Raw genomic sequence first — 24,768 nt, 5'->3', positions numbered from 1 at the left:
TGTCGAGAACTGCATGAAGACGCAGTTTCATAGCTTTGGTGTAGTGACAAAAGTTTTATAACTTTGATTGCTGAAAATGATGAGATATGAGTGAAAAGCCTCTTAAACATTTTCGTCTATTTCCTCAACATTCTAGTAGCAGAATTGTGGCGTTTACTACATCAATAGGATTAGAAAGCAAACACATTCGCCAAAAACTAGAGCGTCTGGCACGCATTTTGAGTAATTATGCTTTTCGATAGCTCTGTTTTTCGTCTTGTAGCGTCTCGTAGAAGATCAAGAGTTTTCAAACAAGCTTTTTTCATGAGTAGTACCCTTTGGTCGAAAGACATATTTTGGCCATTTTGGATAAGTCGCTTTTTTTGATCCAGATCGACTCCAAAGATACCATACATGACGTTAGACATAATTTGTAAGTATTCGAGCATTCATGCGTGCATAAACAGGCTTTATGCCACCTTTATATGCGGGGGAGGGAGGGAGGGGAAGAAGATTTGCATAAATTGTTATCTTTTACACCGTTGAAACGTTCGTTTGTCTAGTATCTCCGTTACATGAATAACTAACGTACTACTAAAATAGTTATTTGGATAAAATATTTTGCTAAAACGCATTTGATTCATTAAGCTGGCGAGTCTGGCGAATCAGGCAAGTTTGATGAAATAAACTTTGAACAATTTTCTTGTTACTCGCTGTAGATGTCAAAAGCAAATTATGACTTATTAATTTTACTAAACGCAAAATGGGTTTCAAGCAAATCTATTGACACAAAGTAATAAGGCTCATATCTCTATAATAATCTTCACAAACAAAAACAAGCTGCTTGTAATAGATTTTCTTGATGGAATATTTCATTTTTCCAGTGCTTCAATTATGAGAAACGCCTAGATCAAATACAACATTATTTTATTGACATTGGCTTTAGCTATACTTGGTAAAAGAAGCCTGATATGACTTTTGCCGCAGCAATCTCTTGTTTGCTTTCTCGCTGTTATTATATATGCTATCGCACCATGAACAAACTAACTAAACGCATGCGTAGATAATTTTTATTCTCAACACCTACATTCTGGGATAAAATGTGTACCTGAAATTATTGTTTCTATCGCAACCATTGTCATCAAAAGAACACATTGAATATCTACCGCAGTAGTTCTCACTCATCTGTAGTACAGATTGAGATTCAGGAACGGTGTATAAATAGGAGTTGAATCGTATTTTTGCACTTGGGCTTTTTTGTTGCTATGACATTCACAAACTTAGCTGATTTTTGTACTAAACTTCCTAAAGTTGAGCTCCATGCCCATATTAACGGAAGCTTAAGTCCAGCTACTATGCGTGAGCTTGTCGAGCGTAAGAAAGAGCAAAAGCCAGAGTTGGCTCAGTTCCAGATCCCTGATGTCTTAACGATTTACAAGTAAATATGTACACGCGTACTTGAGCAAAAACATCAGTTTTTTACTCTTTGTAGCTTCTTTCCTTTATTTCGATTTATCTATCAATTGACTGACGATGAAGAGAGTGTTTGTATTGCTACTCGAAATGTGATTCGTGAATTTGCTCAAGATGGTGTCAAATATCTCGAATTAAGAACAACACCTCGCAAAAACTCAGAAACAGGTATTTTATTTATGCGTAAACAAGGGGACTGAATGACCAAAAAGGCATGACAAAGATATCATATCTTGAAGCTGTTGTCTCGGTGCTCCATGAACCTAGAAAAGAGGATATTGTTGTGAACTTGATTGTGTCTATTGATCGTCGCAATACGCTTGAAGAGGCAGAAGAAGTGGTTGATTTGGCTTTAGCTTTCCGTTCTCGAGGTGTTGTTGGTATTGATCTCTGCGGTGATGTGAAGCAAGGTTCATTTGAAGCTTTAAAACCTGCTTTTCTTAGAGCCCAAAAACACAACTTCCCCATCACTTTGCATTTTAATGAAGTGATAGAAAACATGGTTGAAGGTCCTGATTTGTTAGCCATTAAACCTGATCGCTTAGGCCATGCAACCTTTCTTGATGAATATTGCCGTAAGGTGATCTATGAGCATAATATCCCTGTTGAGATTTGTATGACTTCAAATTTGTTGTGCAAGACTGTGAATACATATGAAGAACATCATATCAAGGAACTTTTGTACGATAAACATCCTTTCATTTTATGTGTAAGTCTTATGAAGGGATTAAACAAATCATGCTCATATTCATTAGACGGACGACAAAGGTGTCTTTTTCTCTGACTCTTCCAATGAATACAAGCTGGCTGCCGAGACATTCAACCTGAGCCATGAAGAGCTCTTTACTATCTCTTTTTGTTCTATTGACGCTATTTTTGGCAGCGATGAAGTGAAAGAACAATTGAAGTTTAGATGGCTTGAATGGAAGAATAATGCAAATCTTTAATTAAACTTTTGTTCTAAAGGTCGAATATAGTGTTTGGGATACTCGACTGATAATAAATAAATATGATGTGTCTCTAATTCAATCTTTCCTGTCTCTAAGTCAAAACGCACAGGAACATGGTGTAAACGACGGTCGAGTGATACATGATATCCACGCTCAGACAGTACATCCATCACAATAGCTGCAAAGTGAGTATCTCCCATACGTGGCTCTTCACTATAAATAAAAGGTCAGCCTAGTCAATAAAGAGGCATGACTATAAGACTTACGTTCTAACATTGGTATGACCACTGATAGCATGACGATGTACTTTAGGCATGACATTGTCATCAATAAATTGGATAGCCTTTTGTAATAAATCAGGCTCAGTGTCTTGATAGTGTTCTAATCGACTGATCAAGTCCTACGAGACCTTGTTATTCACTTATTGATGGACGATCAAATATACCTGACGAGCATGAATACCAATTTGTGTTGCAACGGGAATATGTGAAATAGCATCATAAGTATCTGAATCCAGTTCAAGGGAAGATTGATATTCGAATTCTTTAAGAATAATCTGCAGTACTTCTTTTATAGATCCTGTAGCATTAATCAAGTCTAGAAATATAGAATGAGTAAGTATGTATGAATATCTAAACTTACGAAAAGGAAACATTTTCGACAGTTTCAAGAGTGAGCCATAATGAGCTTTAAAGATCGAATAACGTTCTCGAATTAACTATTTAAAATGAATATATAAGCACCTTAAAAAAAGGGACTTACATTTTCATCATTATCTGTCACACGCTCATCCCAAAAGACACCCTGACCTGTCTTTTTGACTTCCAAGTTATGTTGACGAATCATTCTACCTCTTGCCAGTTGTCTTTGAACAGAAATTTCCTCATCTACATACAAAACGCAAATACGAAATACAGGTCGACTATAGAATAGATTAACAATATATCAAGAAAGCGCTTATTGACTTACGGGAATTGGTCTCTTCTATCGGTATTCCAAAACTCACGTCTCAATTCCGTCATACGGTCATGCAACAACTTGAGTGCCTCCACTTGAATGTCCGTTCTTGGAAAGCCGTCTACCAAAACACCTACTGTTGGATCACAGTCAAGCATGGCATGTAGCAACAGCTCAATCACATAACGATCAGATATCATTTGACCTTGATTGATCAGTTCTTTACATTCTGGCGTCTGAAGCAACTGGGAGACTGAAATGGGCGGATTAGTGATGCCACGTGCACGCAATATAGAAGGAGTATGTGTTCCTTTTCCAGATCTGTACCGTATCGTAAACAGCAATATCCAACCTGTATTGTTACTTACCCAGGGGCACCCATCAAAAAGATAAATTCACGAGGTAAATGAAGGTTTTCTCTGCCATAATGATCCTCGATATTCTTCCAGGCTTGATTAAAAATCAGTTTGGCATCTTTTATCTCAACTGCTCTAAATATTCACAACTATATGAGTGCCATTTGCATTTGTTTAAATTGTTACCTTGAAGAATCATGAGAGTCAGAATTGATTGACCGAGAAGAACTAGTGTCTGATATAAAAAGAGATATGTAAGTTTGGCCCTTATCATTCTTTTTACATACTTGTTTGTTCAGGTACTGCAGCTAGTTTTGGTGTAGTCGTTGTTGTATAGTGATAGACTGATTTTTTATACTGAGATAAAAGTGGTCTAATTATTTGACACTTGGTTAAATAAGTAGAACCTTGTCGAAATAAAAGTGGTAGAGCTCTTTTAGTAGCCATATTAATGAAAAAAAGAGAGGAAGAAAAATGCGGGGTATTGCGGTGTTTTATTAGTTGCACTCCTTCACCTTTTATACTTTGCGGCGAAACAATTAGTGACGTACATGCGTTGGGCTGCAGAGTTGTACAAGCATAAAACATCGATTGCCATCAAGATGATCGATATTTGCCTTTTTTTCTTTATTTTTTTATGTCTTTTCTAGCCAGAAGATTTATTCCTCGCTCAAGAACAACTCGATCTGTGTTAGGCAGTGCTTTTTTAGCTGCTGGGATATACGCATACGACTCGAGAACAGAAGCGCAGTTACTTACACGTAATTTCCGTACTTTCTATAACGGCGTAGCACTTGCTGTTGACTATAAATTCAACTTTAAACCAGGACATACAGCTGAAGATAACCAGCGTATTGAGCAATTGCATACTCGAGTAGCTAACCGCATATTTGACGTGTTTGAAAAAAATGGTGGGCTTTATATAAAAATTGGCCAAGTGATTGGTACTCAAGCAGCAGTTTTACCTACCGCATACCAGATTCGTGCTAGAAGATTATTTGACAGTGCACCTGCTATCTCTTTTGAAGCCGTTGAGCGCGTTTTTATGGATGATTTTGAAGGCAAACATCCAAGCGAAATTTTTGCTGAATTTGAAATGACACCAGTAGCCTCTGCTTCCATTGCTCAGGTCCATAAAGCAAGATTGAAAAATGGCGATTTGGTGGCTGTCAAGATACAGAAACCAACAATTCAAAAACAAATGGAAGGGGATCTTGCTGCTTTTCGTACCTTACTTAAAGTGTATGAGCGTGTCTTTGATCTGCCCTTGTCTTGGTCCAGTGACTATGTTGAAAGACATATGCGAATGGAAGCCGATTTTGAGAATGAAGCAAGGTAAGCCAATGATTTTGATTGAACGATTGCAATTGACATATGTATAGAAATGCCCAAAAGGCTTGGGAGCATTTAAAGAACGAGAAATCTCTAAAAAATAAGGTGTATGTTCCCAAAGTCTATGAAGAATACAGCTCGAAAAGAGTTTTGGTTTGCGAATGGGTTGACGGTATTCAGCTGACAAACACAGAAAAGCTTAAGGAAAAGGGTTTGGATTATGTGGAAGCCATGAAGACAACTGTAGAAGCATTTGCTAGTCAGATTTTCCGCAGTGGATTTGTGCATGGTACGTGGAAGGCATGTTATGAGAGAATTGTTGAACTGATCGTTACAGAAATTGTATAGCGGATCCCCATCCAGGCAATGTGCTGGTAAGAAAACATCCCAAAAATAAGAATCAAGTTCAAGTCATCTTGATAGACCATGGACTCTATATTCAAGAATCAGAAAAGTAAGTGAACAAAAATCAATGCTAAGCTTAACATGTCAATAGATTTCGACTAGAGTATTGTAAATTATGGGAAGCTCTGTTCATGTTAGATATACCAAAAATGACAGAAATTTGTAAAGAATGGGGCATTAACGATGCAAATATGTTTGCATCCATTACTCTTCAAAGGCCATTTTCTGGTAAAAAAGCAGTCCATCTTGAACAGCATATAGATGTCAAAGACATGTACGAGCTGCAAACGCACATGAAAGAAAGAATAAAGAACTTTCTGCGTGACCAAGCACTGTTTCCCCGAGAATTGATCTTTATCTCAAGAAATATGAACATTGTCCGAGCCAATAACAAGGCAGTAGGAAGTCCAATCAACCGCATCAATATTATGGCAAGATGGGCTGTCATGGGCATTTCAAGAGAAAAAGGAACCTGGCTTAGTTGGCGATCTGTTGTGTTTGAATTGACTTTGTTAGCCATGACTATCAGTTTTTGGTTAGTTAGATTTAGAGATGCATCCAACCGATTATTGTTTGGATCAAAAGCTCGAGGACTCGAAGATATTTTGGATGAAAGAATGAAAGAACAGGCAAGTAGATGAAAAAAAAGGCAAGATAGAACAACTACTAAACATTTTTTAGATGTTTAAGCAATTTGGTGTAGAAATTGACCCATCCGTATTTGATGGCTAGAGTAGATCAGAATGATATTTAGTTTATATACTTTGTTTATTGGTTAACGAGAAAAGCAGTTTCTCTTGTAAATAAAGCCATTTTTAAGGAAGACAGTATTCAAGTCCGGTAATGTTTTACGAATGTACTGTGACGTTTTCTGAGTGCTAATGTGACGTTCAAAGAAATCCAATTTTTTTTTCGTTTAAATTGTTTTTGAAATCGGAAACCGTTGTGTTCCCTCCCTAATTTCTATCCACTAAAAGGTAAGCCATACATCCATCCATCAAGGCCATCCATCCATTAACATCATCTATAGTTCAAAATGGGTAAAGAGAAGACTCACGTTAACGTTGTCGTTATTGGTCACGTCGATTCTGGTAAGTCTACCACCACTGGTCACTTGATTTACAAGTGTGGTGGTATTGACAAGCGTACCATCGAAAAGTTCGAAAAGGAAGCCGCTGAACTCGGTAAGGGTTCCTTCAAGTACGCTTGGGTTCTCGATAAGCTCAAGGCCGAACGTGAAAGAGGTATCACCATCGATATTGCTCTCTGGAAGTTCGAAACCCCCAAGTACCACGTTACTGTTATTGATGCTCCCGGTCACCGTGATTTCATCAAGAACATGATTACTGGTACCTCTCAAGCCGATTGTGCTATTCTTATCATTGCTGGTGGTACTGGTGAATTCGAAGCTGGTATCTCCAAGGATGGTCAAACCCGTGAACACGCTCTTCTTGCCTTCACCTTGGGTGTCCGTCAATTGATCGTTGCTATCAACAAGATGGATACTACCAAGTGGTCCGAAGCCCGTTACAACGAAATCGTCAAGGAAGTTTCCTCTTTCATCAAGAAGATTGGTTTCAACCCCAAGGCTGTTCCCTTCGTCCCCATCTCTGGCTGGCACGGTGATAACATGTTGGATGAATCTACCAACATGCCCTGGTTCAAGGGATGGAACAAGGAAACCAAGGCTGGTGCCAAGACTGGTAAGACCCTCCTTGAAGCCATTGATGCCATCGAACCCCCTGTTCGTCCTTCTGACAAGCCTCTCCGTCTTCCCCTCCAAGATGTCTACAAGATCGGTGGTATCGGTACTGTGCCCGTTGGTCGTGTTGAAACTGGTGTTATCAAGGCTGGTATGGTTGTCACTTTCGCTCCTGCTGCTGTCACCACTGAAGTTAAGTCCGTCGAAATGCACCACGAAACCCTCACTGAAGGTCTTCCCGGTGACAACGTCGGTTTCAACGTCAAGAACGTTTCCGTCAAGGATATCCGTCGTGGTAACGTCTGCTCTGACTCCAAGAACGACCCCGCCAAGGAAGCCGGTTCTTTCACTGCTCAAGTTATCATCTTGAACCACCCTGGTCAAATTGGTGCTGGTTACGCTCCCGTTCTCGATTGTCACACCGCCCACATTGCCTGTAAGTTCGCTGAATTGATCGAAAAGATCGATCGTCGTTCCGGTAAGAAGGTATGTATATATATAGTTATTTTTTGAACCTTTTTAACTGATTTGTTACGGAAAGATGGAAGATGCCCCCAAGTTCATCAAGTCTGGTGACTCTGCCATCGTCAAGATGATTCCTTCCAAGCCCATGTGTGTTGAAGCTTACACTGACTACCCTCCTCTTGGTCGTTTCGCTGTCCGTGATATGCGTCAAACCGTCGCTGTCGGTGTCATCAAGGCCGTTGAAAAGGTCGAAAAGGGTGGTAAGGTTACCAAGTCTGCTGCCAAGGCCTCCAAGAAATAAGCTACTTAATAGTGGTTTTTAAAAGAAGATTTACTTTTTGTTCAATAATTCAATAAAAACTTTTTAAAAGTACTATGTCAGTGTTTAAGTTATACAATTTGTTTATCCATCCTCCAACGCCATGCCATTTTTCTAAAAAGATACCCCCCCCCCCCCCTTTTGTCCTGTTGTTCAAAGTGAAAAGTGTATTGAGACCTTGAGGTTAGGATATACAAAAATCACTTTAAATTGTATGCAAAAGAGGTTCTGTTGTACCTTCAAAGATAAATAAGAGAGGAAAAAGACGCTTGAAGCGAATTGTACCCTTTCTTCAGTAACTACGACATCAAAATCATTTTGGAAAAACTTGGCATTTGTACCTTTAGAGACAGTATCATTCGATATCTACGTGAGCTGGGCTTTCATTTGTGCTACACAGTCCACAAAGCTCACCTTCTGGACAAAGGAATATGCTGTATAGACAGCAAACCAATGGATTTGTTTGGTTTGGTCTGAAAAATCTTGGTAGGCTATCAAAGGTGCAGATGGTGAGATTATAGTTCTTTGGCAACAAGGTGAGCGCTACAAAGTGAGAGAAGGTTGAGGTAATGTGATAACGGTATTTTTTTTTTTTTTTTTGAAGAGGTGATATTGGCCATACAGTATTCATTGAAGGTCTGATAAATCAGGCAAAGTGAACCAAAATGTAGTCTGAGTCACTCAAATCTCCAGATCATTCGTTTCAATCTTTTGAATCTACAAATTATTGTTGAGCACCCTAAAATACTGTCGAGTTGAACGAAATGCTGTTGGAGGATTGAAATAAGATATGTAGTGACTTATTAGGTCGCTTGGTAGACAGGATGATTTTAAGCTTTAATCGGGGTCAAAAAGGACCCTACAAGATACTGAGCATGCATTTAATTTTATATTCACAAAATAGACCTCTCAATTGATTGCTGACAAAAAAAAGACCAGCCATGTTTACATATTGTTTTGATAGCCTGAGTTTCAAGCCCAAAAAAGCACTATCTATTCTGTGTCAGTGTATGTATTTTCATATCAAACAGATGCAATAAGAAATTGAGTTTCATGAATCACTTTATTATCTTCTTCGGGTACCTTTATTCCCCTTTTTTCTCACACACTACCGCTAGAAAAAAGGTGCATGATGCATCAAACTTGGCGCATTTGAGACAAGGATTTTTAAATTTGACACCAAGTGTGCATCGGAATTGAAATGTACTTGACGTCCTATGCACCATATTTGGAGCAATGCTCCAAAGTTTAGCAGTAGTGGCGTACACAATAAAGAAGACGAAGAAGACGAAACCCTTGAACAGCATCGAAACTGTTGAAATAGCCAAGCTAATATCCAGTCAACAAACCAAGAACAATGATACCAACGAAGTGAATTCTTGTGTATTGATTATGATGACTTCCAGGATGTTGATGGTAAGCGCAAAGGGTCAGACAGAGACTCCGAACAAACAAGTGACGAAGAAATTACCCAAGAACAAGATGAAGTTGTTTCTGAAAGAACTATTGAAAGTGATAGTGAAGAGCCTATTGCAGAAGAGATGATGCTGTTTGAAGTTGCTTACAATCGTGATCAACATGTTCCAGTAGAAGAAGCAACCATATAACAACAAGGAGCAACAGGCTTATCATCAAGATGTACATAGACTTATTCAAACACAAGACAAAAACTATCTTAAGCAAGGATGTAACATATGTAGAGAACAAGGCATAAAGACAACTCAGATATATGACAAGAATGGCCCTTCTTCCCAAAAATATGTGCTTCTTAAATAGTCTTTCTTTTTGCACATCATTTTCAAACAAAAAATTAACCATTGTATTGGATTTTGTTATCATGCGTCTATCAAAATTCTAACATCCGCATGTTAGATTTCAATATCCATTTATGTTTTTTTGACAACATTCGTTTTGTTATTACCTTTTCCATAGCAACTGCCAGTACAAGAAACGGGTGTGTCATTTACAACCTCTGTTGTCGAAAGAATCAACATGAAAAGTTCTTCAATTTACTGCAAACCTGCTGGAAACACCAAAAATGTTTAAAAGAATTCTTTCTTAGCTCATAAATGCTATGAATATTAATACGTGTGGATATAAAGAGTTCTTTTACGAATCATAATTTATGATGTCAGTCTTTCTAAGTGAGAAAGAATAGTTATTTATAAAACAAGCACACAAAAGAGAAAACAAACATTTTAGTGTCAATAAATATGGACACGATAGTAGCTTTACTGGAGCAATTGGTAATTGAGAAAATGATAATTGGAAGGAAATCTGATAAAAAGCAATTGTCAGGACAAACAAACATTCATCTTTTTGTTAGTAATATCATCCATGACTAAAGCCACAATACTCTATCCTAATACATTGTGTCGTTATATGAGTTATATTATTAGCATTGCTTGCACAACATTAGCTTATATCCTGGTATGATCGAAACTATTCCGATGATGTCCTGATCGCCACAGGAAGGAATAATCTAGAAAAAAACCTTATCATATCCTTGTTTCCCTTCCTTCTTTTTTTATTTTCTTTACAAGACACTTACATGTCTATGTGTTGTACAAGACAGTAGTTATGGTATCATTTGTTTATGGACGACATGCAAGATGTTTTCCTGTTTGAGAATGTCGAACAACAGTTGCTCAAAGAAAAACAAATTGTTCAAAGTCAGAATATAGAAATCTTAAATGTTTCGCTTTCCTTCTGTCTGTTTCTGAGAAATGACAAGCGGTAACTGAAATCAGCAAACGATGATACGATGATGAAATAGATTGCAACAAAAAAAAATTTTTAGACATGTCAAATAAATGAACACTCCTGGTTTGTTTGATTTCAATTTAATATGTCAATCTAATTCAAAGAGCGAAACAATATAAAAGAATAGAGTGGTAAAGTCATTGGCAATAAAAGAGAAAAAAGGTACAAGTAATTAAAAAACAACTTTCATGGTTGAACCTGCATACGTGTAGCTATGTTCTTTTTCTATTTAGATGAAGACATAGCATCATATTACTAATTAGAAAGCGGACAAACAACGAATTTCATCCAATCAGACAGCTGTGCATCTAAATTTGACTAAAAGGAGTATAAAAAAGCCTAAAAAACGCACATTATACCAAGTTTTCCCTTTAGAAAATAAACTTTTTCTTTTCTTTTTTGCTTCTTTTTCTTTTTTCCTATGTCTACTCATAGCCTTTTATATCATGAACTTTAACTCTTCTGATTCAGGAATAGCAATAACAGTAAACGGCTACCATTTTGACTCACCTAAATTATTAGAAGGCGTTGATAATGTCGCAGTAGCTCATGGTTATAGGTATATAACAATGGCTTCACTGTTTTTTTAATTTATTTTGTATAGAAAACAAGATAAGCTTCCAGTCATAGCCAAATTGTCACACCAGCCATTACGATTAGAAAGAGAATATCATATTGTACAACGATTATATAGGCAGTCTTCTTCAGCTAGAAAACTACTATGTAAACCACTAGAGAAAATTAAACTATCCAGCAGTGATTCGATTGCATTCATATATGAAGATGTTCAGAATAGATTAGAGAATTGTCAACCGTACAACAATACACCTGAATTACACAGTAATGATAGCACAACATTAGAAAACATTAACCCCTATGTACCACTAGAAACATTTCTTGACTTTGCAATCCAATGTTGCAACTGCCTGGAAATGATCCATAAGCATCAAAGTAATATTCAGAATGAAACAAATGAATGACTGACAGTCTATAGTTGTACATGGAGAAATCAAATTGAATGCTTTTCTTTGGCCTGGTAACAAGAATAGCTCAGTCAAGATTTGGAACTTTGGTTCTAGCTCCAGTAGTCTTGAACAGAGCCTAACTTCAGAAGGCTGGAGAAAGACAGTACATCGTAACGGTGCCAACAACTTCTTACAGATGCTAATTTACATGTCGCCTGAACAAACCGGGCGGACTACTTTCCAACCTGATCATCGTACAGACCTCTACAGTCTTGGCATTACTTTATGGATTTTGTTGACCAACAGCCTGCCATTTGCACACAACAGCCCTATGGAGATTATACACAACGTACTCAACAAAAAACTTGCTCTAGTACACACTGTATGTATAGATATCCCAGTTCCAATTTCTATGATTATTGAAAAATTGACAAACAAGGTATGGTGAAAGACCAAAATAAACAAAACAAATAATAATGACTTCATATAGTCTCCAGACGAAAGATATACCAGTGCTCATGGTGTAAGGGAAGACCTGAAAGAATGCTTAAGACAACTCAATCAGCATGGCACAATTCATCAATTTCCTTTAGGAAAATACGACATTGCCAGCATTTTTACTCTACCTAATAATGCATGCTTTGGAAGAACACAAGAACTAAACTTGATCAATACAATTATTCGTCGTACAGCTTACATGTGTGGATCACATATCAGAAGACGCCGCCTAAGCTCAAGCGGTGTTACTGCAGTTGCTGCAGCAGTGATGTCACCTCTTAAACTTAGTACGAGCGAGCGTGTTGATAGAAACAGCAGTAACAAAATCCATCATAATCGAAAGCGATCTACAGAAATTATTGCGATCTACGGCAACACAGGTGTTGGTAAATCGACATTAATACGTAACGTTCAACAGTTTGCAAGAGATTATGGATATATTGCTATTGCTAAATTTGACAGAAGACAGCCTACACCATATGGATGTATTCTGAGATGCTTATCTATTTTCCTTAAGAATATTTTAGTAGAGCCCGTATCTGAGATTGAGCGTTTCAGACGCATGCTTAAAGATCAATTAGGGGCAGAGACCATTTCTCAACTTCCTACTCTTCTGGTTGATAATGTTCCTGAATTGGCTTCGTTTCTAGACCAGCCATCTTTACAAAGAATGTCAAGCAACACCAGCATCAGTTCTGCAGGTTGTGAATGTGACATGGAAAGTAGTGAAATCAAATTAAGATTCCATTCAGCTTTTATTGAAATCTTTCAAGTGATGGTCAATTTTAAATTTGTTACATTGGTAATATACGCATTTCTGTTTTCTATAAGCCTTGTTTTACTTACGTCATTATGTTAGTTTCTGGAAGATCTACATCAAGCAGGTAAACGTCAGCTTTATAATCTGGACTTGAACTTGACTGTAATGCGTACGTACTAACAACTCCATAGATGAAGCATCCATTGAATTATTAGACTCACTTGTATCGGCAAAACTCAATTTCTTGGTTATACTATCGTATCGCAACAACGATGTCTCTAGTTTAATTACCAAACTGTTGTCAAACGAAGACTCCATTGTCAGCTATGTCAAAATTGAAAATTTGCAGCAAATAGCCGTCATGGACCTTGTACGCACAACTATGCATCGACTAGAAGAAATTGATCTTGTGTTATTAGCGCCGCTTGTCGAATTTATCTATAAGCGTACGAATGGCAATCCTTTTTACATCTGCCAGCTATTAATGACGCTGGAAAAGAAGAATTTGATTTATTTTACTTGGGAAAAAAGACGTTGGGAATATAATATTCAAGAGATTGATAAAGCTTTGCTACTTGAGATCAGTAATGCTAACAAAAATGGCGATATGGACATTCGATTTCTTGTAAGCAGATTAAAAGAGCAATTACCGCAGGACGGTAGGCGATTCTTGAAGTGGGCATCCTTTTTTGGTAACAGCTTTAATTTTGAAACTGTTCGAAATTTGATGCGGGAGAATGAAGATATGGATGACGACGAAGACGACAACGACGATGAAGAAGCTGACCAAGATAGTTCAAATGAAGAATCAGTTGTATCTCCTGTTAGCCTCAAATTAACTGAGAAAACAGGCAAGAAGAATCAAGACTGCATCAATGGCCTTCAAAGTGCTCTTCAACAAGGCTTTATTCAGGCTGGCAATAACGACAATTTTCGGTTTACTCATGATCGTTATTCTCAAGCAGCCATGTTGCTTGTCTCCCCAGAGAAGAAGGACGAATATCATTTTCGAATTGCTTCGCATTTTATCGTCAAGAACCATATAGATCGATTTTGGGTAGCTGATCATGTTATGGCTGCTATTCATCTTATTCAGAACGAAACTATCAAGTCACCTTATCGAAAAGTGTTGTTGCAAGCTGGTGATAAAGCATTTGATTCGGGTGCTCATACACTTGCTTTTGATTATTATACTGCTGCTCAACACTTGTTATCTGCTAATCCTTGGAAAGACGGACCAGACGCTCGATATATCGAGACCATTCACTTGTATACTCGACTAGCAGAAATTGGTTGGGTGACAGGTCATCACAAGACTAGAACATATTTGCAAGCTATTTTCAAGCATGCTCAGTCAGCCATCGATCGTGCTACTGCTTACAGAGTGCAACATCGTTATCGCTGGTCTCGTACAAAAAGCAAAGACAGCCCTTCTATTTTGCTTGAATGCTTGAGAGAATTAGGTATGGACGATATCAAGATGGACCTTTCAGAAAAAGAGTTGGAAGAAATCTATATCTATACGCGTAAAGAGGTATTGAAAGTTGGCATGAATAATATCTTGAGGCTTCCTATTTGTGAAAACCGATTGATTCGTACACGATTCACAATCATGGAAGAACTGTGCCTATGGGCTTATTGGACAAACGACATGCGGGCAATGTTGGCCATAGGCTCACAGTTTGTGCTTAAAACTTTGGAGAATGGCACAACGCCTTCAACAGGCGTAGGTTTTGTTTTCTTTGGCATTGTGTCTATGCAGTTATTCAAAGCATATGCGTTTGGTGAGCAGATAGGTGAAATCGGTGTGGCATTATGCAATCATTATGGTGGTAACTCTGAATCAGGTCGTGCAAGATATCTCTATGCTACGTTCTTAAGTTCGTGGAAGCACCCTTTTTATCAATCGATTCCTGTTGCCCGATTAGCTATGAAGCAAAGTTTATTGGGAGGTGACCGTATCTATGCTACTTTTGCTCATCTTTATATGGTCGCTGGTAATTTGCTGACGGGTGAAAACATGGCTGATTCTCTCAAAGAAGCCAAAAATTGCTTGGAAGAAACAGATAGTTTAGGCGAAACAGTGGGAACTTCTATTATGGCAAGCACCATGATTCGCATCATCTTGGCTGTTCAAGGTAAAACAAAACTAACAGAAAGCGCTATTTTTGATGACAACGAGTTTGAAGAGGCAACATTTATCAAAGAAACCCAAAAACTACATACAGCTGATGCTGATATGCATCTGTATTATTACTATGCTATGAAATCGTGTGTCTTATCCTTTTTTCATTTTGATGCAGCCTCAGTCAAGCTCAGCTCACAACATATGGCTATGTCAGATTCACTTCCTGGACAACGTCATACACACTTGATGCTATTTTATCGCTGTATCAGTATCATTCGACTCATTAGAAACAAACAACTCGAACGCGATTATCTAAAGCAAGTAGACATTGCTCGAGGAAAACTAGAAGAATGGGCTCAGTACGCTCACCCAGATAATCTTCAGATGTTCATCACCTGCATTGAAGCTGAATTGGCATGCTTAAATAATGATCAACCCATGGCTCAAAAGTTGTTTGATTTAGCCATTCGACAAGCAAGAAAAGGAAAATGGCCCATTGAAATAGCTGTGATGCATGAGTTAGCTGCTGAATACTATCTTCGACAAGATATGCCTACAATTGCTTCAGTTCTGATTGAGAAATCAATCATCACTTGCCGACACCTTGGTATCTTTGGTAAAGTCAGACATTTGGAGAAGAAACATGGTGCGATTTTACAAGAAACAACATGGCAAGGACAGACAAAAGACACTAGTACACAGACAGATACTCCACAGCCAGCACCTAAACGTGAACCGATTGACTATTTGAATGTGGCTGATCCTTATGCTCCTCCCGCAGATACTGTGCAACAAGACAGCCCTGAAGAAACACTCTTGACATTGGATGTGGTTGATTTAGCTTCTATTCTCAAGAGTTCTCAAGTTATTTCCAGCGAGATGAACTTTGAATTACTTATGAAGCAAATGTTAGGCATCATTTTGGAAAACTCAGGAGCAGAATCAGGCGTCATTATCGTCAAGGAAAACACGTCTTTTTTGATTGTCGGTTGTGGTTCACAAACGGACGGATGCGAGATTTTCAATACACCAAAACCCTTATCAGAAGAGGCTGATTCTATCATTACACGTATTGCGCATTATGCAATTCATGCTCAGGAATCTATATTTATCGTCGATGTACAACAAGACTCCCGATTTTCAGATTGTACAACACAAGCCAAGTCATGTATATGTACACCCATCATTCATAAATCAGCTATTGTTGGTTGCATCTACATTGAAGGTGCTTTAGGTTCACTGACATCACGACATGAAACTGTGTTGCGACTACTATCACAGCAAATCGGTATCTCTGTCACAAATGCACTTTTGTTTAAGAGCATACAAAAGGTCACTTATGCCAATGTCAAAATGATTGAGAACCAAAAGGCGGCACTTGAAGAAGCACGAAAAAGCAAAGAGGCAGCATTACACGCTATGAAACTGAAGGCAGATTTCTTGGCTAACATGTCGCACGAATTACGTACTCCCTTCTCTGGGTTTTATGGCATGATTTCGTTGTTATCTGAGACAACATTGGATGCCGAACAAAAAGATATTGTACATACTGCCAAAGAGAGTTGTGAAATGCTATTAAAAATTATTGGTAAGTGTCTTGGAAACAAGTTTGATTTGTTTGCTCATAAAGTTTAGATGATTTGTTGAACTTCTCCAAGCTAGAAGCTGGTAAAGTGACATTGGACTTGGGTGTCGTCGTCGTAGAAGAAGTGATTGCCGATACAATTGAGATTCTGAGCTCATTAGCAGCACGTAAAGGTCTTGAACTAGCTTATATTGTCGATGCTGATGTACCTGATACTGTTGTGGCTGATTCCTCTCGCTTGCGCCAAATCTTGACTAATTTATTAGGCAACGCTATCAAATTCACGCATTTTGGGGGCGTTGTTATTAAGTGTCATCTTGACATGGAGTATGATGAAAATGACGATTTTGTCCATCTCAAGTTTGAAGTGATTGACACAGGTATCGGTATTCGTCCCGAGCAACAGTCTCAACTGTTTGAACCGTTCTCCCAGGTGGATGGAAGCACAACGCGCATGTATGGTGGTACAGGACTTGGTCTTTCTATTTGTTTGCAGTTGGTACGACTTATGATGGGTCAAGTAGGTGTTGAATCGCAGTACGAAAAAGGGTCCAATTTTTGGTTTACTATTGTTGCAAATAAGGAAAAAAAGACATGTAATGAAAAGACCGCTAATGCAGCTGCACTCCGGTCTTCGCTGCGTAATCAAAGTATTCTGTTGGCTTCCCATAGTGATTTGAATGCAAACATGGTTCGCTCTTTATTGAGTGATTTCCATATGAAGCGCATTGAAGACATGCATCATGCTGTCTCTCAGGCATTGCAAGAACATCATCCTGTCCTGATATTAGATCTTCCTCCTAAGCCCAGTGGTTCTATCGCACATCAATTACAGAGCGTAGCTGACGATCCTGAATGTGAATTACATATTGTTTTGTTGTATACACCATCAACAGAAGGTCATAAATTGGCCGCTGAAGCAACAAACTCAGCATCAGAGCGTCGTGGTCGAATTGTGAAGATGGCTAAACCAGTACGTCGACTTAAGCTTTTGGGTCTATTGGACCAAGTCTTGGATCCTCAACAAAACGCACCAACTCCACATTTGCAGCCACCTATGGGCAACCTAATGTCAGACTATTTCAAACAAGATGAATTGAGCTGGTATGCAAAGAAGCCTGTATTAATTGCAGAAGACAATATGGTGGCACAAAAACTTCTAAGAAAACAATTGGAAAAACTAGGCTTCTTGGTAGAGAGTGCAAATAATGGTGAGGAAGCTGTAAACCTATGGAGTCAAAAACCACCTAGTTACTTTTGTTTGGGCTTTTTTGACCATCATATGCCCAAGGTAAAATAGTGTGTTAGATGCATGCATATATACTCATTTCTTTTTCTTTTTTTAAAGTGCGATGGTGTTGAAGCTACGAAACGTATTCGTGCACAAGAATCAGGCACTGGAACTAGATTGCCTATTGTTGCCCTGACAGCAGATATCCAAGCTTCAGCTAAACAAATCTGTGTAGATGCAGGTATGGACGGCTATCTAACAAAGCCATTGATACCCAAGGATTTGGCGGCCACTTTACGTAGACTAGGCCCTGCCATTCAAAAATACTATGAGAGTTCAACGAAACAAAAACCATACGATACACCTGTTTCATCTGCACCACCATCACCCATGTCATCATAAAACATAGATTTGCATAATAATAATTATAATAAAAAGTCTTTATTTACATGATTATCTTGTCTTTTGTTTCTTTCTTTCAGACGGTAAAAGCCCATTATGGTATTGTACACTTGTATGTAGGCACTTGGCACGCCATAGTATTTGTTCTTTTGTCCATAACTCTTTACATTTTGGTTTGCCAGCTATGTCTTGTGAAGACGGTAAGTTCATTGTAATAAGAGATTCTCGAAAGTAAAATGTATTGGCTGCTTTCTCATAGTCACGATTCTTTAATAGATAATACTCTTCTAGTTTTTTCCATTGACGCTTTGTCCAACGGTTGGGATTGTCTCTATCGTAGTCACTTTCAAATGTATCTGTGCGAGAGAACCGAGGTGGTGAAAAGAGAGGAGATGGGGTATATTTTCTTTTGAGATGAGATGAGTCTAGTGATTGTTTTGCTAGTTTCTCTATTTCTTCTTTTGACTTGCTTCGAATGGTAGACCGAGTGGGTGTTGTACTACTGCTTGCATGCTCGAGACTAGGACGAGCAGGTGAAGAACTCTCTTTCATGTATGCAAAAAAAAAAAAAAAAAAAAAAAAAAAAAAAAAAAAAAGAGACAAAGAAAAAGAGAGAGAAAAAAAGGGACTGTGACTTGCCCTGAATGTTGTGATGATGCAGAATATCTAAACTGCAGTAGATGATATAAAACGCTATCTTCCATAGACTCAAAAGTGACCCTTTGTTTGCTTGTATTCTCTCGTCATCCTTTCTTGAGCCACGGTTAGACAATAGACGAAGAAAATCAATTGATTGAAGACCAGGGATAGAGTAGCTTGCCTTGGATTAAACATGGCCGAAAATGAATCTTTTAAAATGCAAAATCAGCTTAAACCAATGTACTTTCAACAGCAGGCTTCTATGTCTATGATCCTGAGGCCATATAGCTTACCTGAATTATATCAAGCCACGCAAAACCAAGGCTTATTCATTCCAGCAACCACTTTTGTGTAAACGTATTGACCTTTTTAGGAGCAATAAGAAGTTTATATGACGAATACATTTATCAACTGATCTCTTTGTTGTTAACTGAACACAGAAGACTTTGGTTGATTAAATACAGCCAAGGAATAAAATTGTAGCGTTATGTTACGAGTTAATAAACTAGATAGAGCAATTCCCTATCATTTCCATGCAGAATCCATGGTGAGAAAAAGAAAAGGTTTATTAAAGCTTTAAAGATTAAAAAGTGTACTACAAACAAAAAGAAATAAGAGAGAGAGAAAAACTAGGTACAGGCAGAGAGAAAAGAAAAAGACATAAGGAGCGTAATAAGAAAGACGAAAGAAAAGAGGAAATTAGGACGTAATAAAGAAAATAGATGGGAATACTATGTGCTCAAAAGGTATACATTTTTTCCATGGCCTGACGTTGTAATACGCCATGTTGGAACCTACACATTTTGATTGAGTCTATTGAGAAGTATATATATAAACGACTTACTTTTTTAATGTCTCATTTTCTTGCAAAAGTCTCTCAACTTCAGACAAAAGTTCGTTCTGCATACCCTTCAAATGTTGAAGTTGTTGAACAGCTATAAAGATAATTAGTAAATGCAATAAACATATATATTCATCTTACTTCTTGTCAATAAGGCTGCTTTGCTCATCTTTTTGTTATTACATCCTGGCAAATGCTTTCTCAATTCGTCGAATCCATCTTTGATTTGTGCACGTCTTTTCTGCTCTGACTGAATATGAATTTGACGACGGATCTCGGCGCTAGACATGTTACTATGATCACTATACAGTGAATAAGAAAAAAATTTTTTTTCAAAGCTAAATTTGAGAGCTTACTTTTGTTTGTTATCTTCTATATCAAATTCATCCATGTCTTCTTCAGAATCTTCCTTGATATTATATTCAAAAGTCTTTTTGCGCTTATTTTCTTGATCATCTTCATCCTTTGATTGTTTTGATTGAGGTCTCTTGCGCTTGTTACGCTTAGATTCCATCTTTTTTTCATATGTTTCCTTTGAGTATTCCAAAAATTCTGTGTGATAAAATTCCATTGGAACAGAGTTGGCGCGTGTTATCATCTCTTTGACTCGAGCAGTATTGACATTATCAATCTTGGGTGACTTTTGATTGTTATTGTTGATGGGAGACACAAGAGGCGTAATTAGCTCGGTCTCAATGGCTTGTGGGGCTAATATCGTTGAAGAGACAACTACAGAATGATTAGGAACAACCAAAGTAGTAGAGGGTGGTGATGATGTCGAGATAGAAGAAGAAACGGATTCTGGGCTATTAGGTTGTACTGAATTTTCATCATAATAACCTAAGCGAGACATGGTTGAATGATGGTAATTTGGAACAGGGGTAAATCCCATTGGCATTGATTCAAAGGCATAGGCTATCACAAAGGAGAGAGGAGAATTAGATTACACTCCTTAAACTAATTTTGTTTCGAGTAATACCTGGATATGCTGTAAATTGTGAATTGTCTTCATAAGACGTGATTGGAGGAGATGCACTTGTTGATGGTCTTGATGATTTATGAACAAGTCCGGGATTGATATTGACCATCAATGATTCATTAGAATAATCATAAGGATGTGCTGTTGAATTAGATAAAACAATTTCACTCATTTAAACGATTGGTATGGGGGCTTGTATTAAGGAAAGGAAGGTATTTTAATAATAAGGAAAGTAAAGAGAGTTATTCTTTGTAATGAACAAAGTTAAATAAATAAAATGAAGAGAGGAAGAGGAAAGGATAAAGAAAAAAATGTATTTATAACAGTAATTTGAATAACCGAAGACGATGAAAAGGAGTAAAACTCTTTTTAGTGTTTATGCTGTCAAGATGTATATACATTTTTTTTTTGACAAGATAATAAAAATTATTATTTATGTATGTGTGTGCTTGTATGCATTTGTTTTCTTTATGCTACATGTATTATCCACGTTCTTATTTTAAAAAAAGAGCTAGAAATAAGTTGTTACACATCATTTGTTACTCCTTGTGCGTCTTCTATTTTCACTAATCTTTGATTTTTCCCCCTCTCTTAAGTTTTCTCTTTCTCATTTGGCTAATTATTTGAATTACCGCGTTATTTATTTATTTATTTATTTATTTTCTACTTCTATGGATTAGAATTGAGTCGAGTTTAATCATATCTTTAAGCAAAAGAAGGATTGACAAGCACAGACAATCAATGGATAAACTTGGGATTTTGTGTTCAAATAGAAATAAAAACGTGGTAAACACCGTACTACCATTAATTAAAGAATAGTCTTTTGTCTTGTTGTATCGAATGATAGAAAAAAAAATAGGAGAAGATAATCTAAACCATTTTATGCAATTTTTTTTCAAAAAGAGCAAGAAGCGTTATTAGAGAAAAAAAAAGACTTGTCAATAAGCGCATTTGTTCAATTTAATTATTAAAAAGAGAGACGAAATTTATCTGCATGATATAACGTTTCAGAGTTTTTTTTTTTTTTTTTTTTTTTTTTTTTTTATTAGCTATCTTGACCTCTAGATGATTCAGTGATTCTCAATTTGATGTCATGTCTTGTTAGCTAGGATGTTTCTCATGTTTGATGCATCATTGACGTTTCTTTATGTCAGCATTACATAAAATTCCTGACTCTTATTCGTGGTGTCATTTCTTTCAAGATATCTAAAAAAAGGGCTTTAGTAAATATTTACTGAAGCATATATCGTATACATTAAATTTTTTTAGATCGTTCCTATGAATTGTTGGGATCAAAGCAAGAAAAAAAAAAGAATGCCTCAAATGAAGCAGCATCAAGTGGGCCTATCTTACAAGCATTGATTTGGCACGATGAGTTTCAAAATCAAGCTTAATATAGTATTTGTATTTAGATAAAAGCATAAAGATTTCACTAGGAGCATATACGGGCGGTAGATAGGAGCAGACATATTAAACAAAGTAATTGTTCTATTTAGGTAAAAAAAGGGATGGCAAGAGCGCATAAAAGAAAAAAAACTTGATGGTATTTCTTAAACAGTATGACATCACGTTTTTATTTATATACTCGTAACCATTGTTGTTATTATGTATCTGCATTTCTTTATATTCTCCCCGACAAAACCTTACTTTATTTTATCTTTATCTCTCTCTTTCTTTATATTTTATTTTCAATATGGGTTTAAAAAAACTATTTCACAAAGAAGAGCATGACAAGAAAAAATTATATGATCAAAAGCGTAATTCAAGCAAATCTTCTTCATTGTCTATCAGCAACTGGACTCATAAAGACAAAAAGCGTCATTCTTCAGTCATACCAACACCTACATTATCTGCTTCTTCGTTTGTTACAGCACCCATAAACAATAATACTAGAGAAAACAAAGTCACCCAACGTCATAGCATGTACAGTCCATCCACGTTCACCAAGACACCTTTGACACCTTCAGAATCATTAGGAGATGTAAATGATGTAGTCAATGTGCTAAGAAACTCGTCTTCCTCTGAATTTTCTTCTTCTTTCACAACTGCATCGAATGAAGACTTGAATTTATCACCAGAACAAATGAACAATCCTTTTCTTGCAGGATATTCCAATGATTCCAACAAGTACGAAATTTTAGAGGAGGATACACAAGAAGATGAAAATGCATTTCATTCCTTGCTTTATCAAAATGGTCGTGTCACTCCTGACTCCGCCACAACCAACACGAAAAAGGAAACAGAAGGTAAAAATAAAACAATAAGGTATATACTGACTCAGATATAGATTCTTTGTATTCGGAACTACTCCATGTACAACAACAATTGAATGCAGCAAACCCTAATAATGCAGTGCAAATTAAAAAACAACTTGAACATGCCAACAAACTCCTTACAAAAGCACTTGACAGTAGTATGTCTCTAGAAACAAAAGTCAAATCGATTGTTCAGTCCTCAAAAGAGACGATTATGACCATAGGCGATGAAAATAAAGCCTTAAAGCAAGAACAAGAGACATCCAAAAGCGAAATCGAACACCAAGCATCTCTATTGACACAACTTGGTCAGAAATACGATTCTCTACATGCCGATCACGCCAAATTAGCTCAGGAAAATCAGGAGTTGATAAAAAAAGATGCTCAATTAAAAGAAGTCTCCTTACTTCTTGGTAGTACCACCACAAATGACGATAACAATAGTGACTTGCATAACAAGCTGAAGTATGTTCTCGACCTATCTCAAAGAGCCAGTCAGCTTGAAGAAGAACAGCGCACAATGTCCGAAAAGATACAGGCATTGGAAATAGAGCATGCCAATCAGATCAAGGAGAAAGAGCAACACATAGCGCGTATTGAACAAGAACACACGGAGACAAAATTAAAGTTAGAGTCCTGCACTACACAAATAAGGGAATTTGTGGAAGAAAAGAATCGACTATTGGCTCAAATTGAGATAAACAACAATGTACGTAAGGATGCAGACAAACAAGATACAGACTTGATAAAGGAATTACAAGACAAGATTAAAACTGTGGAAGAAGAGAACAAGCAGTTAAAAGACGATTTAGTGACCCTTGAAACTGTCTCTAGAGAAGCTGCTAGATCCGTTATGGATGAAAATGAACGCTTAGAACATCAAATTCAGCAACTTGAACTTTTACACAGTGGAAATGACGAAGAAGTAGAACACTTGTGTGACAATACAAGCAAACGAGTGCTGGTAGCTGATAATCGACAACTAAAATCTAAGTTAAAAATCATGGAGCAAGTACAAGCCGAGAACGCAAGTTTGACAGAACTCGTTGGTTGTCTGCAAGTCAGAATCAAAGAACTCTATCAGCCTATGAGAAGTAATAGTGGCAGCAATATACTCAAGAATAAACTAGACCCTGACCAACAAGAAGAATTGATGCGTATGCACACAAGGTCTCAACTCGGTTTGATTGAATATTTGGAAGGAGAAGACGATATTATGCTGACCATGTCCAAGTTCAAAAAACAGTTAGAAGCAGACATGAGGGAATTTGACTCAACAGACAAATTGAGCAGTATTAGCCTAATTCGTTCTGTCTCTGCCTCTCAAAGCATGCGCTGATTATTTGTTTGTACTAATTAACAACAAACACGGATAGCGACATTATCAATCCAAATCACATGTTAATTACTTGATTATACCATGTCACTAACCCAACCGGTTGGTGTGTAATAAACTACTCGTATATACAAATTTAAAGTTTGAAGCATATCAAAAAATACTTGTCAAATGCTAATCTGTTTCTGATTCAGCGGATCGGATACTTGAATAAGGAAATCGGAACGTCAGTCAGATAAGGTACAACCAAAGATGACAGCAATGGAATTGATGTAAGACGATAAGCCGGATTTACCTTGTTCGGTTTTCCAACTAGGGTATTTATACTTCTTTTTTCGTTTCTTATTTCTTTAGCTTTCTTCACTTTAAAATGTATCAAGAAACTATTCAAACTATTACCAATTCGCACAGTAATGGTGTTGCTTGCAAAGTATGTGGTTCTTATAAT

The 24,768-nt window shown here is 37.2% G+C and overlaps 9 protein-coding genes across 9 annotated transcripts; 6 read left to right on the top strand and 3 right to left on the bottom strand.

Annotated features, from left to right (window-relative positions):
- Window positions 1-896: 896 nt before the first annotated feature.
- B0P05DRAFT_637642 (uncharacterized protein) lies at window positions 897-2,287 on the top strand (the record flags this gene model as incomplete). Its single annotated transcript, XM_051583655.1, has 5 exons — window positions 897-1,417; window positions 1,472-1,620; window positions 1,665-2,161; window positions 2,208-2,220; window positions 2,256-2,287. Exons 1-5 carry the CDS (start codon window positions 1,245-1,247, stop codon window positions 2,285-2,287), a joined length of 864 nt encoding a protein of 287 aa, XP_051434548.1. The 5' UTR covers window positions 897-1,244.
- Window positions 2,288-2,393: 106 nt separating this feature from the next.
- On the bottom strand, window positions 2,394-4,195 carry B0P05DRAFT_542593 (uncharacterized protein; the record flags this gene model as incomplete). Its single annotated transcript, XM_051578329.1, has 9 exons — window positions 4,003-4,195; window positions 3,902-3,950; window positions 3,728-3,850; window positions 3,372-3,680; window positions 3,165-3,324; window positions 3,045-3,120; window positions 2,848-2,999; window positions 2,669-2,802; window positions 2,394-2,615 (listed from the first exon to the last, which is right to left on the bottom strand). The coding sequence occupies exons 1-9, from the start codon at window positions 4,160-4,162 to the stop codon at window positions 2,396-2,398; spliced, it is 1,383 nt and encodes a 460-aa protein (XP_051434547.1). The 5' UTR covers window positions 4,163-4,195.
- A 150-nt stretch (window positions 4,196-4,345) lies between these two features.
- B0P05DRAFT_542590 (ABC1 family-domain-containing protein) lies at window positions 4,346-6,281 on the top strand. Its single transcript, XM_051578328.1, has 5 exons — window positions 4,346-5,050; window positions 5,098-5,336; window positions 5,396-5,501; window positions 5,544-6,081; window positions 6,134-6,281. Exons 1-5 carry the CDS (start codon window positions 4,353-4,355, stop codon window positions 6,182-6,184), a joined length of 1,632 nt encoding a protein of 543 aa, XP_051434546.1. The 5' UTR covers window positions 4,346-4,352; the 3' UTR covers window positions 6,185-6,281.
- A 207-nt stretch (window positions 6,282-6,488) lies between these two features.
- On the top strand, window positions 6,489-7,920 carry B0P05DRAFT_470604 (translation elongation factor EF-1 alpha; the record flags this gene model as incomplete). The annotated part of the gene is made up of 2 exons (XM_051574571.1): window positions 6,489-7,640; window positions 7,696-7,920. 2 exons carry the CDS (start codon window positions 6,489-6,491, stop codon window positions 7,918-7,920), a joined length of 1,377 nt encoding a protein of 458 aa, XP_051434545.1.
- Window positions 7,921-9,174: 1,254 nt separating this feature from the next.
- On the top strand, window positions 9,175-9,545 carry B0P05DRAFT_587366 (uncharacterized protein; the record flags this gene model as incomplete). Its single annotated transcript, XM_051582583.1, has 2 exons — window positions 9,175-9,309; window positions 9,345-9,545. The coding sequence occupies 2 exons, from the start codon at window positions 9,175-9,177 to the stop codon at window positions 9,543-9,545; spliced, it is 336 nt and encodes a 111-aa protein (XP_051434544.1).
- Window positions 9,546-11,090: 1,545 nt separating this feature from the next.
- Window positions 11,091-18,304, top strand: B0P05DRAFT_491494 (uncharacterized protein). The gene is made up of 8 exons (XM_051575324.1): window positions 11,091-11,260; window positions 11,306-11,652; window positions 11,696-12,105; window positions 12,157-12,966; window positions 13,024-13,048; window positions 13,116-16,640; window positions 16,688-17,928; window positions 17,986-18,304. The coding sequence occupies exons 1-8, from the start codon at window positions 11,148-11,150 to the stop codon at window positions 18,268-18,270; spliced, it is 6,756 nt and encodes a 2,251-aa protein (XP_051434543.1). The 5' UTR covers window positions 11,091-11,147; the 3' UTR covers window positions 18,271-18,304.
- B0P05DRAFT_542577 (uncharacterized protein) lies at window positions 18,305-18,851 on the bottom strand. Its single transcript, XM_051578327.1, has one exon. It carries the CDS (start codon window positions 18,820-18,822, stop codon window positions 18,322-18,324), a length of 501 nt encoding a protein of 166 aa, XP_051434542.1. The 5' UTR covers window positions 18,823-18,851; the 3' UTR covers window positions 18,305-18,321.
- Window positions 18,852-19,450: 599 nt separating this feature from the next.
- On the bottom strand, window positions 19,451-21,065 carry B0P05DRAFT_542575 (uncharacterized protein). Its single transcript, XM_051578326.1, has 5 exons — window positions 20,730-21,065; window positions 20,107-20,665; window positions 19,892-20,052; window positions 19,754-19,844; window positions 19,451-19,703 (listed from the first exon to the last, which is right to left on the bottom strand). Exons 1-5 carry the CDS (start codon window positions 20,899-20,901, stop codon window positions 19,649-19,651), a joined length of 1,038 nt encoding a protein of 345 aa, XP_051434541.1. The 5' UTR covers window positions 20,902-21,065; the 3' UTR covers window positions 19,451-19,648.
- Window positions 21,066-22,277: 1,212 nt separating this feature from the next.
- B0P05DRAFT_542568 (uncharacterized protein) lies at window positions 22,278-24,643 on the top strand. Its single transcript, XM_051578325.1, has 2 exons — window positions 22,278-22,975; window positions 23,017-24,643. The coding sequence occupies exons 1-2, from the start codon at window positions 22,423-22,425 to the stop codon at window positions 24,321-24,323; spliced, it is 1,860 nt and encodes a 619-aa protein (XP_051434540.1). The 5' UTR covers window positions 22,278-22,422; the 3' UTR covers window positions 24,324-24,643.
- The last annotated feature ends 125 nt before the right edge of the window (window positions 24,644-24,768 follow it).

Source organism: Gilbertella persicaria (assembly GCF_025201335.1).
Source record: "Gilbertella persicaria strain CBS 190.32 chromosome Unknown B0P05scaffold_21, whole genome shotgun sequence".
NCBI classification, from domain to species: domain Eukaryota; kingdom Fungi; phylum Mucoromycota; class Mucoromycetes; order Mucorales; family Choanephoraceae; genus Gilbertella; species Gilbertella persicaria.
The sequence above is the reverse complement of the archived record's forward strand: the minus strand, read 5'-3'. Positions and strand labels throughout refer to the sequence as shown.